A 13,710-nucleotide genomic window follows, 5' to 3' on the forward strand; every position below is an offset into this window, starting at 1 on the left:
AGTTTCCCTTCTGGCAATCTGATACAGTTCCCTGCTACCAACATTCTTCCAGTCTTTCCATGCCTGTTTCTTTTCCCGAATGGCCCTGTTACATACATTGTTCCACCACCACCACATTACCTTGGGTCGAGGGGGGACTTTGCACCATCCATAGATCTAGTCAGTAGCCCTCAACAGGTTGTCCCATAGAAACCTTCAGTTGTCTTCCACATCATGTGATGCTATATGCCCCTCTATTTTGTCAAAAGCTTCTAGTAACATGTCTTAAATCTGTCCAGTTGTAGGATTCTTAAGCTTCCAGACCCTTCTTTTCCATGCTGACCATCTTCTGGGCATCCATTTAGCCCTGATCCTGAAGTTGCTCACTACTAATCTATGTTGTGGGGTGCATTCTTCTCTTGGGAAGGTTTTGGCATTTATAAATAGCCATCTTTCTCATTTCCTGGCAAGGATGTAATCAATTTGACTAATGTGTCCACCAGGTCGGTAAGTGAACAGTTGGCTGGTAGGTTTCCTGAAGTTAGTATTAGAAACCATAAAAAGGCATGTAAAAAGCACCAGTTGAACATGGCCAATGCCAGTACCCCCAGACTGTCTCCCATGCCGGTAGCATGTAAAAAGCACCATCCAAACGTCGTCGATGCCTGGTCCGCCTGACTGGTTCCCATACCAGTAGCACATAAAAAGCACCAACTGTTCGTGGTCAATGCCAGTACCCTCTGACTGGCTCCTGTGCCAATGGCACATAAAAAGCACCACTACACTGGCAGAGTGGTTGACGTTAGGAAGGGCCAAAGCAGATTAGAGCCTGGTGCAGCCCTCCTGGCTCTCCAGACTTCAGTCTAACCGTCCAACCCATGCCAGCATGGAAAGCGGACGTTAAATGACGATGATGGTGATGATCATTTGCATTGCAGATGTATATATTATATGCATATTGTATATATACATATACATGCATATTATATTATTATACACATTATGTATAATATATGAAATGTGTATTCTACAATATAATGCAAAGATATACTTGAAGATATTTGTCCAAGATGCCACACAGTGGGACTGAACCCAGAACCATGTGGTTGGGAAGCAAGCCTTCCTTGCATCTAGACATGCCTGCTCTTATAACACAAACTGAATGAGTGGTGGAAAAAGGCAAAAGATAAAAGGAATAAAAACATGAAGAACTGTGGAATGTGTTTGAGTTAAAGATTTATTCACATATATACAGATGGACAGACAAAATAGCAAGAAGAATAATTTACCTGAAAATTTCATTATTTTATTACATTTGTTTTGGTTATTTTTTTAGTTTTTGTCCTTTCTCTGATTAAAAATTTGGATTTTGTGATTATTATTTTAGAAAAAAGATTTGTCTTATTCTATCTTAAGAGTTGATGGAGAAGAGAATTGTTTGAAAAAATATTCCATATTCAGAATGAAAAAAAAAAGGGCAAAATGGGTTGGATGTGTTGAAAGATTACATGTGAGAATATCCCCCCCCCAAATGCACCCCTGTTAAAGAATGGTGAGTGGGGGAAGACTATTTGATAAGGAATTATAACTATGGTCTTGTATCAAGAATGGAATATAGAAAAATATTGTTTAATCTGGAGGAAAGAGAATGGAACTAAGATCAGCCATTATAAAATAGAATCAATGTGGCTGGTTTTGCTATGTCTTTTCTGTTTAATTAACCTTGTTTAACGAGTTGCATTTGTGAGTGCAACACCTGCTCATTGCTGTGGCAAGAGTGAATGTAACAGGGGTTTCAAATCTAGAACACTGTAACCCAGAGCAATTAGAGAAAGGGGCCGACTGAGTGTGTAAAATAGTCAGGGTATATGAAATAACAACTTTCCTGTTTATTTACAAAAAAGTGGCGGAAAGTGTAAAGTGGTTGCTTCCATTAAAATTGTGTTGGAGTGTAAAAGTGTAATGGGAAAGGACTAAATTGAAATGGTTTTGGGGTGCAAATGACAGCAGAATTAGAAGAAGGTAAACGACGTATACAGCACCATTTGGAAATCGGAAACAACAGCAAAATTAAAATAATTATAGTCTAATTACAGTTGAAATGGGTAATCAAATCGACGAGACAAATTAATTATATACAGCAGTGGGAAGGGAGGGGGTGGGGAGATTAGATTCACTTGAAGCTGTATCATCTCAGTGGATGCTACAGCTGGCCACGTTACCAACACTTGTGTGTGAATGGTTGTGATTGGCTGCTTTGAAAAGCAATGGACGAATCAAGTGGGACTTGATTTAATAAACACAATTTTTGTAAGAATGGGGTGTGGAAGGGTGGGGCTGGGGGAAGAAAGAAAGAAATTAAATAAATACAGAAAAAAAAAAACATTTTTTCTTTTGCTCTTTTCCCTGCTCCCCCCCGCCTCCACGATATCACTGTTGTCAATTGGTTAACGAGATGAGACTCTAGGAATAAGATGTATTAGCCAACATACTAGATATAATTAGCACACGTGTGTGTGTGGCCCCTACACAGAAACGGAAGCTTCATTGTAAGACATTTTACAGAAACTAGGAACGTCTTTGTTGGGGGAAGAAAACTGAAAATGATTTCTCCCTGCACCCCCCCCCCCCACTCAGTATTACACTTAAATAAATGTTAAAATTTCATTATAAATCTCTTAGAGAGAGAGAGAGAGAGACATGGCCCTTTTTTTTTATTATATATACCCAAATCATATATTTGGAAAAGTATGTCCATAGCAGACCCGCAAGTGCCTCTGCAGGTATGTACATTTTCTTTTCTTTTGTAAAGAAGAAATCTCTGATTAAAACCCCACAAAACTACAATAATTGAAGTGAGTTTGATGTTGTGGTGATGAAGATGTTGTTCGTTAGAAATAAAGTGTTGTTGAATTATTACAACAACAAAATAAACAGCTGTGGTGAAAGAGAAAGAGTCAGGTGGAGTGATTGTGGTTCCAGTGGTAATGTATTGCACAGAGAGGAGAGAGAGAGAGAGAGAGCAGTGAGTGGGGAGAGAATTTAGAGAGGAAGCGAAAGAGAGAGACTCTAAAGGGGGAAAAAGTTTCATTCAAACAGTAGCCTCAGTACTTGAATCGATAATGGGACATTTTTGTTTTAGTGCTGAGATTTCGTTCAGTAATTTCTTCTCATGGTCTTTGAGTTGTCGGTTTTCTCTAAGGTGAGCCTGGAACGAGAGAAAAGAGACTGGTCAGTGAAGAGACTGGCTGGAGCAAACTTCATTAACGCTACAAACAGGTATGTGTACCTTTATTTTTATTATGTATTTGGTGAGAGACCGAGTGGTATCCACGTAGCAGACCTGGAAGTGTAAGGACTCTCTGCAGGTAAGTACACTTTTTTTTTTGTAAAGAAGAATTCTCCCCTCCCATGTGCACACACTCTCATACACACATAGTGAGTTTGTGTGTGTGTGTGTGTGTGTGTGTATATATATATATATATATATATATATATATATATATATATGTGTATATAAATATATCATGGTTCCCATCTCTAGTGCAAATTTACAAAAGACAAACACGGGTGTGTAAACAACAAACAGATGTATTAGTTTAACGCTTGGGAAGTGAGAAAGTCTTCTATGTTTTGAGCCTACGCTCTTCCACAGAAATAAACAGGGAGAGAAAATAGAAAAAGGTTTAGTGGCTAGACACACAAACCTGGGTTTCTGGGTATTAATCCGTCATCAGCATGCGGCAATCCCCAACTAAGGATAAGGAGTGATTTCAAACGCAAAATGCTTTTCCCAATGACAAAAAGTCGCTTATCTTGAAAAAGGAGAAACAAGCAATCTCTAAGCGAGATGTAAACTGTAGCAGCGCGACATCGTGAAGTAGCATCATCCCCTATGGATCAGCCCCATTTAGCTGGCAAATATACTTCACGATTCCACTAAAGGCACAAAGCCTGAATTTTTGGGGGAAGGGACTGGTTGATTGCATCCACCCTGGTACTTAGTTTATCGATCCCAAAAAGATGAAAGGTAAAGTTGCCCTTGGCGGAATTTGAACTCAAAATGTAAGGATGGATGAAATGCTGCTAAGCATTTTGCCAGACGTGCTAACAACTCTGCCAGCTTGCAGCCTTAATAATAATAATAATAATAATAATAATAACTGTTTCAACTTTAGACTTACTCAGACATGGTGCCTGAAATTTGGGAGGAGGGGTAAGTCAATAATATTGACTCCTGCAGGATTTGAACTCATAAAGATGAATGGACTGCAGCTCAGCATTTTGCCCAGTCTGACAGTTCACTGCCCCAATATAATAATAATAATAATAATATTCTTTTCTTTTAGAGGCACAAATCCTGAAATTTTGGGGGTGAAGGCCATTGGATTGGATTACATCAATCCTAGAACAGAGGGAATGTAGGAGATGCTAGAAATAACCACCATAGCTCTTTGGAATCATTCTACTTTCTTAAATATGAAAATATCACATCAGATAGTCTTAACTATTTCTAAAATGATGAAGGGTGTGTCATGGTTGGAATGTCATAATGAATCTGTTTGATCAGATTTCAAACAACAAATGATAAACTTACTTGACTCTGTGACTGCAGTTCGCTCTTCTCTCGTTTCAATTTCTGGATTTCGACTTTAAGTGATTCCACTGAAAGAAGAAAGAGAATGTAAAAGTGATGGAGTCTCTGATACACTTGTACAGATAAAAAAAAAAAACCCAAATAGGTGCATAACAGTAATGGTCCACACACATGTGTATGTATGTGGATATATGCAGTGGGGGTGGGGAATAAATATTCGTACATGTCAAAATTCTTTATTTCTTTAATTTCTAATGAACATAAATGCGATATACCATTCCTAGATTTACATACACATGCATGAACTGAGAATATGCAAACGAAACTAATAAATTATGACATCTATGAATATCTATTTCCTCCCACTGTATATATATGTGTGTATCTCTCCTTGTTTCTTTCTGTGGAAGAGCATAGAGGCTCGAAACGTTCAGCACTTTTTCAATTCCCAAGTGTTAGACCAATACAACTATTTGTTGTCTACACCACCTGTCTTTGTCTGTTGTTTTTTTTGATAAATTCTTCCTGTATATGTGTATATATATATGTATATCTACATATATATATGTATGTATATATATCTATTTCTTTATGGGTTTCAGCCAAGTGGCTGTGGTCATGCTGGAGCACCACAGTGACTTTCTGTCTTTATTTATATTTATTTATACATGAAAAATGGCGTCGTATTTATATCGATTGCTATTGTCCAGTAAATATCGGTACCTTGTTGTACCACTCTTATGACTTTATATATATATATTTATTTATTTATATATATATTAATTTATTTATATATATATATATTTATTTAATTATATATAAATATCTATTTATTTAATTATATATATATATCTAATTATTTATATATATGCGTGGCATCTTGGGTAAGTGTCTTCTACTATAGCCTCGGGCCGACCAAAACCTTGTGAGTGGATTTGGTAGACGGAAACTGAACGAAGCCCGTCGTATATATGTATATATATATATATATGTATATATATATATATATGTATGTGTGTGTATTTGTCCCCCCCCCCCCCCAACATCGCTTGAGAACCGATGCTGGTGTGTTTATGTCCTCGTAACTTAACGGTTCGGCAAAAGATATCGATAGAATAAGTACTAGGCTTCTAAAGAATAAGTCCTGGGGTCGATTTGCTCGACTAAAAGGCGGTGCTCCAGCATGGCAACAGTCAAAAGACTGAAACAAGTAAAAGAGTAAACGTTTATTAATTTAGATATATATATATTTATTTATTTATATTTATTTGTATGTTTATTAATTTATATATATTTATTTATTTATACATATGTATATATGTAATAATTTTTTTTATGTATTTATAGATTTATATATTTCTTTCTTTATTTATTCATCTTATTTATATATATGTAATAATTTATATATATGTTTATTTATATATATATATACATTTATTTAGTTTTTATTTATATGTACATATGTAATAATTTTGTTATTTATATATGTATTTATATTCATTTATTTATTTATTTATGTGTTTCAGCCAAGTGGCTGCGGTCATGCTGGTGCACCACCGTGATTTTCACGTTCCTTGCATGGCTCTTCTCCCCCACCTGACATGGTCCAATCAAGAGTTTTGATGGCACATCTGGTGTATAAGAGAATTTGACATAGCTGCCCTAAACTGCGTCTCATTACGAGCCATTGGTTCGTCTGGTATCGTGGAGAGGAAAGCGTCAAGTTTTGTCTTGAAGACCTCCGCATCCAATGTCTTGCATGTCTCTCAAATGTTTTGGCAGGGCATTGAAGAGCTGAGGTCCTCTGAAACCGAGGCTGCTGCAGTATCTCGTTCTTATGTGAGATGCAGTGGACAGTACCTTTGGCACCATGCAGTAGCGACCCGTGCGGGCATTCCTGTAGTATTTGATACCAAAGTTTGGCACCAGTCCTTCCAGTATTTTCCATATGTATATTATTACATATCTCTCCCGCCTGCGCTCTAGGGAGTAGAGACCTAGTGCCTTCAGTCGCTCCCTCTAGTTCATCTGTTGGACTGTGGCGATCTTTTTTGTATAGTGCCGCTGAATTGCCTCGAGTTCTGCTGTCCGCTTAACACTGTGTGGTGACCACAACTGAGAGCAATAGTCTAGGCGGCTCAGAACAAATGTCTTCCATAGAATCAACATGACTTTTTGATCCCTTGTACGGAAAGTCCTCAGTATCCACCCCGCCAGTTGTCTGCACCTTGCTGTCAACTTGATAATGTGCATGTGAAATGATGCATCACTACACATGTTGATGCCCAGGATTCTTTATTGCCTGAGATATCTTTGTGTCATCAGCATAGCTAGTGACAGTGGCTCTCCGAGTGACCGTGGGCATATCCAGAAGGGCCACTATGAACAGTAGTGGCCCCAGAACAGTTCCTTGTGGAACACCGCTCAATATTTGTGTTTCCCTAGATAGTTCTCCATTGGCTGCAACTGTCTGACTTCTACCATTCAGGAAGTCATGCAGCCACTCTCCTAATTTACCAGCTATGCCAAGGTTTCGCAGCTTGTGACATATCAAGCCATGATCAACTTTGTCAAAGGCTTTTGCAAAGTCGAGATATATCACATCAACATTTGAATGGTCAAGTAGCTGCTTCAGGACCCAGTCATAATGCTGCAAGAGCTGCGTGAGGCAGCTTCTACCTTAACGGAAACCATGCTGGGTCTCATTCAGCAAGTCATTTTCTTCTAAGAATGCAATCAATCTCCTTCTGACAATTCGTTCCATGACTTTGCTAATATGTGAAGTCAGAGAGATGGGCCTGCAGTTCCCAGCCTCTGCTCTGCTTCCACCTTTATGGATAGGACATATGGTGCCTTCCTTCAGCTTTTTGGGAAGTTTACCATTTGCAAGGAAACTCTGGAAGAGTATCCGTAGTGGTCCTGCTAATTCTTGTTTACACGACTTTAAGAGGACAGCCGGGAAACCATCGGGGCCAGTTGCCGAATTTGAGCTCATTTCATTTATGGCAGCTATCACATCTTCCTCTTCAATGTCGATGTAGGTAATGGATGCAGTCTTTTTCTGTTGAGTGCTATTGTCAAAGAAATCAGCTGGGTTCTTTATCTGCATGTGACTCAGAGGATAGGTGAAGACACTCTTGAATTGTGTACTGAGCACTTCACTTATCCATGTGGGATCTGCAGTCAGTGAGCCATTAGACAGGAATAGGGGTCCTATCTTATACTGCACCGTAGCAGTCTCCTTTGCAAATCTATAGAAAGCCTTGGGGTTTGTTTTTATGTTTTCTACTGCTCTCTTCTTCTCTGCTCTCTCCTTTTCATGGGAGAGTTTAATTTTGTTTTCTATTTCTAACAGTGTTAGTTTTAATTTAGCCCTTTTCCTATCCTCCAGTTCTCTATTTAACTGGTTTGAGACCTTTGTTCTGTGTCTCATAAGGATTTTCCTGTCTCTAGGAATTCTATTGGCATGTTTGCTGGTCTTTCTATATGGCACGTATTTGGTGCATATGTCTTGTATGGTTGACATAAAATGACTTAGTTTGAGGTCATTGTCTTGTATAGAAAAGCTGTCATGCCAGTTTTGATTTCGAATCTCTCTGCGAATTGACTTCCAGTCCGCCCTGTGGAAATTCAGGTTGGATATTGCTTGAGTCCTCCTGGTGGGGTGGGTGTCAGTGGGTTGTCTAGGACCATACATAGTTAATTCTATAATGTTATGATCTGAGAGAGATGTGGGCGTTATTTTCACATTATGGATTAGGCTCACATTGTTTGTGAAGCAGAGATCCAAAATATTGCTTCCCCTGGTTGGTTGGAGTATCACTTGTTCCATGAACAGCATGTTGGATAGTTCTAGCAATGATTTTGCCTGGCTTTGTTCATGCAGTGACATCCCAGAGAGGATGTGACCTTATATATATGTAATAATTTTTTTATTTATATATATATATATATTTAAATATTTATTTTAAGTTCCTGGCTCTGAATATAAGAAAATACAAGACGATGACAATATTAATGTGTCAATAAAGAGTTAAAAAAACAATGTCTGTTTGTTATTATTTATACATATATTTCACTTACTAACAGTAAGTAATCATACTTAGAAACTAATCACATTTAAACATTGTAGAAAGTAAATGTATAGTATGTAATCATATTTAAACATTGTAGACACTAAATTATCATACTTAAATGTTGTAGAATCTAAATATATAGTATGTAATCATATTTAAACATTGTAGACATTAAATTATGATACTTAAATGTCGTAGTAACTAAATATATAGTATGTAATCATATTTAAACCTTGTAGACACTAAATTATGATATTTAAATGTTGTAGAACCTAAATATATAGTATGTAATCATATTTAAACATTGTAGACACTAAATTATCATACTTAAATGTTGTAGAAACTAAATATATAGTATGTAATCATATTTAAACATTGTAGACACTAAATTATCATACTTTAATGTTGTAGAAACTAAATATATAGTATGTAATCATATTTAAACATTGTAGACACTAAATTATCATACTTAAATGTTGTAGAAATTAAATTATGATACTTAAATGTTGTAGACACTAAATATATAGTATGTAATCATATTTAAACATTGTAGACACTAAATTATCAAACTTAAATGTCGTAGAACCTAAATATATAGTATGTAATCATATTTAAACATTGTAGACACTAAATTATCATACTTAAATGTCGTAGATTCTAAATATATAGTATGTAATCGTTTTTAAACATCGTAGACACTAAATTATGATACTTAAACGTTGTAGAAACTAAATATATAGTATGTAATCGTTTTTAAACATCGTAGACACTAAATTATCATACTTAAACGTTGTAGAACCTAAATATATAGTATGTAATCATATTTAAACATTGTAGACACTAAATTATCATACTTAAATGTTGTAGAAACTAAATTTTGATACTTAAATGTTGTAGAACCTAAATATATAGTATGTAATCATATTTAAACATTGTAGACACTAAATTATCATACTTAAATGTCGTAGAATTTAAATATATAGTATGTAATCGTTTTTAAACATTGTAGACACTAAATTATGATACTTAAATGTTGTAGAAACTAAATATATAGTATGTAATCATATTTAAACATTGTAGACACTAAATTATCATACTTAAATGTCGTAGAAACTAAATATATAGTATGTAATCGTATTTCAACATTGTAGACACTAAATTATGATACTTAAATGTCGTAGAACCTAAATATACTATGTAATCGTATTTAAACATTGTAAACACTAAATTATGATACTTAAATGTCGTAGAAACTAAATATATAGTATGTAATCGTTTTTAAACATTGTAGACACTAAATTATGATACTTAAATGTTGTAGAAACTAAATACATAGTATGTAATCGTATTTAAACATTGTAGACACTAAATTATCATACTTAAATGTCGTAGAAACTAACTATGTAGTATGTAATCGTTTTTAAACATTGTAGACACTAAATTATGATACTTAAATGTTGTAGAAACTAAATATATAGTATGTAATCGTTTTTAAACATTGTAGACACTAAATTATAATATTTAAATGTCGTAGAAACTAAATATATAGTATGTAATCGTATTTAAACATTGTAGACACTAAATTATCAAACTTAAATGTCGTAGAACCTAAATATATAGTATGTAATCATATTTAAACATTGTAGACACTAAATTATCATACTTAAATGTCGTAGATTCGAAATATATAGTATGTAATCGTTTTTAAACATCGTAGACACTAAATTATGATACTTAAACGTTGTAGAAACTAAATATATAGTATGTAATCGTTTTTAAACATCGTAGACACTAAATTATCATACTTAAATGTTGTAGAAACTAAATTTTGATACTTAAATGTTGTAGAACCTAAATATATAGTATGTAATCATATTTAAACATTGTAGACACTAAATTATCATACTTAAATGTCGTAGAATTTAAATATATAGTATGTAATCGTTTTTAAACATTCTAGACACTAAATTATGATACTTAAATGTTGTAGAAACTAAATATATAGTATGTAATCATATTTAAACATTGTAGACACTAAATTATCATACTTAAATGTCGTAGAAACTAAATATATAGTATGTAATCGTATTTCAACATTGTAGACACTAAATTATGATACTTAAATGTCGTAGAAACTAAATACATAGTATGTAATCGTATTTAAACATTGTAGACACTAAATTATCATACTTAAATGTCGTAGAAACTAACTATGTAGTATGTAATCGTTTTTAAACATTGTAGACACTAAATTATGATACTTAAATGTCGTAGAAACTAACTATATAGTATGTAATCATATTTAAACATTGTAGACACTAAATTATCATACTTAAATGTTGTAGAAACTAAATACATAGTATGTAATCGTATTTAAACATTGTAGACCCTAAATTATGATACTTAAATGTCGTAGAAACTAACTATGTAGTATGTAATCGTTTTTAAACATTGTAGACACTAAATTATGATACTTAAATGTTGTAGAAACTAAATATATAGTATGTAATCGTTTTTAAACATTGTAGACACTAAATTATAATATTTAAATGTCGTAGAAACTAAATATATGGTATGTAATCGTATTTAAACATTGTAGACACTAAATTATCAAACTTAAATGTCGTAGAACCTAAATATATAGTATGTAATCATATTTAAACATTGTAGAAACTAAATTATCATAATTAAATGTCGTAGAAACTAAATATATAGTATGTAATCGTATTTAAACATTGTAGACACTAAATTATGATACTTAAATGTCGTAGAAACTAACTATATAGTATGTAATCATATTTAAACATTGTAGACACTAAATTATCATACGTAAATGTCGTAGAAACTAAATATATAGTATGTAATCGTATTTAAACATTGTAGACACTAAATTATCAAACTTAAATGTCGTAGAACCTAAATATATAGTATGTAATCATATTTAAACATTGTAGACACTAAATTATCATACTTAAATGTCGTAGAAACTAAATATATAGTATGTAATCGTATTTAAACATTGTAGACACTAAAGTATCAAACTTAAATGTCGTAGAACCTAAATATATAGTATGTAATCATATTTAAACATTGTAGACACTAAATTATCAAACTTAAATGTCGTAGTAACTAAATATATAGTATGTAATCATATTTAAACATTGTAGACACTAAATTATCATACTTAAATGTCGTAGATTCTAAATATATAGTATGTAATCGTTTTTAAACATTGTAGACACTAAATTATGAAACTTAAATGTCGTAGAAACTAAATATATAGTATGTAATCATATTTAAACATTGTAGACACTAAATTATCATACTTAAATGTCGTAGAAACTAAATATATAGTATGTAATCGTATTTAAACATTGTAGACACTAAATTATGATACTTAAATGTCGTAGAAACTAAATATATAGTATGTAATCGTTTTTAAACTTTGTAGACACTAAATTATGATACTTAAATGTGGTAGAAACTAAATTTATAGTATGTAATCATTTAAACATTGTAGACACTAAATTATCATACTTAAATGTCGTAGAAACTAAATATATAGTATGTAATCGTATTTAAACATTGTAGACACTAAATTATCAAACTTAAATGTCGTAGAACCTAAATATATAGTATGTAATCATATTTAAACATTGTAGACACTAAATTATCAAACTTAAATGTCGTAGAATCTAAATATATAGTATGTAATCGTATTTAAACATTGTAGACACTAAATTATGATACTTAAATGTCGTAGAAACTAAATATATAGTATGTAATCGTATTTAAACATTGTAGACACTAAATTATGATACTTAAATGTCGTAGAAACTAAATATATGGTATGTAATCATATTTAAACATTGTAGACGCTAAATTATCATACTTAAATGTCGTAGAACCTAAATATATAGTATGTAATCGTATTTAAACATTGTAGACACTAAATTATGATACTTAAATGTCGTAGTAACTAAATACATAGTATGTAATCGTATTTAAACATTGTAGACACTAAATTATCATACTTAAATGTCGTAGAAACTAAATATATAGTATGTAATCGTATTTAAACATTGTAGATACTAAATTATCAAACTTAAATGTCGTAGAACCTAAATATATAGTATGTAATCATATTTAAACATTGTAGACACTAAATTATGATACTTAAATGCTGTAGAAACTAAATATATAGTATTTAATCATATTTAAACATTGTAGACACTAAATTATGATACTTAAATGCTGTAGAAACTAAATATATAGTATTTAATCATATTTAAACATTGTAGACACTAAACTATCATACTTAAATGTCGTAGAAACTAAATATATAGTATGTAATCGTATTTAAACATTGTAGACACTAAATTATGATACTTAAATGTCGTAGAAACTATATATATAGTATGTAATCGTTTTTAAACATTGTAGACACTAAATTATGATACTTAAATGTTGTAGAAACTAAATATATAGTATGTAATCATATTTAAACATTGTAGACACTAAATTATCATACTTAAATGTCGTAGAACCTAAATATATAGTATGTAATCGTATTTAAACATTGTAGACACTAAATTATGATACTTAAATGTCGTAGAAACTAACTATATAGTATGTAATCATATTTAAACATTGTAGACACTAAATTATCATACTTAAATGTCGTAGAAACTAAATATATAGTATGTAATCGTATTTAAACATTTTAGACACTAAATTATGATACTTAGATGTCGTAGAACCTAAATATATAGTATGTAATCATATTTAAACATTGTAGACACTAAATTATCATACTTAAATGTCGTAGAAGCTAAATATATAGTATGTAATCGTATTTAAACATTGTAGACACTAATTTATGATACTTAAATGTCGTAGTAACTAAATATATAGTATGTAATCGTATTTAAACATTGTAGACACTAAATTATGATACTTAAATGTCGTAGAAACTAAATATATGGTATGTAATCATATTTAAACATTGTAGACGCTAAATTATCATACTTAAATGTAGAACTAAATATATAGTATGTA

At 32.2% G+C, this 13,710-nt stretch overlaps 1 protein-coding gene across 17 annotated transcripts in view; it reads right to left on the minus strand.

The window, feature by feature from the left end:
- Nucleotides 1-1,198: 1,198 nt before the first annotated feature.
- LOC106883520 (rap1 GTPase-activating protein 1) overlaps nt 1,199-13,710 on the minus strand; it is a 411,187-nt gene continuing 398,675 nt past the window's right edge. For all 17 annotated transcript variants that reach the window (XM_089342809.1, XM_089342816.1, XM_089342819.1 and 14 more), the window contains 2 exons: nt 4,577-4,644; nt 1,199-3,187 (listed from right to left, as the gene is read on the minus strand). In XM_089342809.1, coding sequence (XP_089198935.1) covers nt 3,071-3,187; nt 4,577-4,644 — 185 coding nt within the window. In that variant the 3' untranslated portion in view covers nt 1,199-3,070. The remainder of the gene's footprint in view (nt 3,188-4,576; nt 4,645-13,710) is intronic.

This window comes from Octopus bimaculoides, chromosome 26 (assembly GCF_046866305.1).
Source record: "Octopus bimaculoides isolate indiv1 chromosome 26, ASM4686630v1, whole genome shotgun sequence".
Taxonomy (NCBI): Eukaryota; Metazoa; Mollusca; class Cephalopoda; order Octopoda; family Octopodidae; genus Octopus; species Octopus bimaculoides.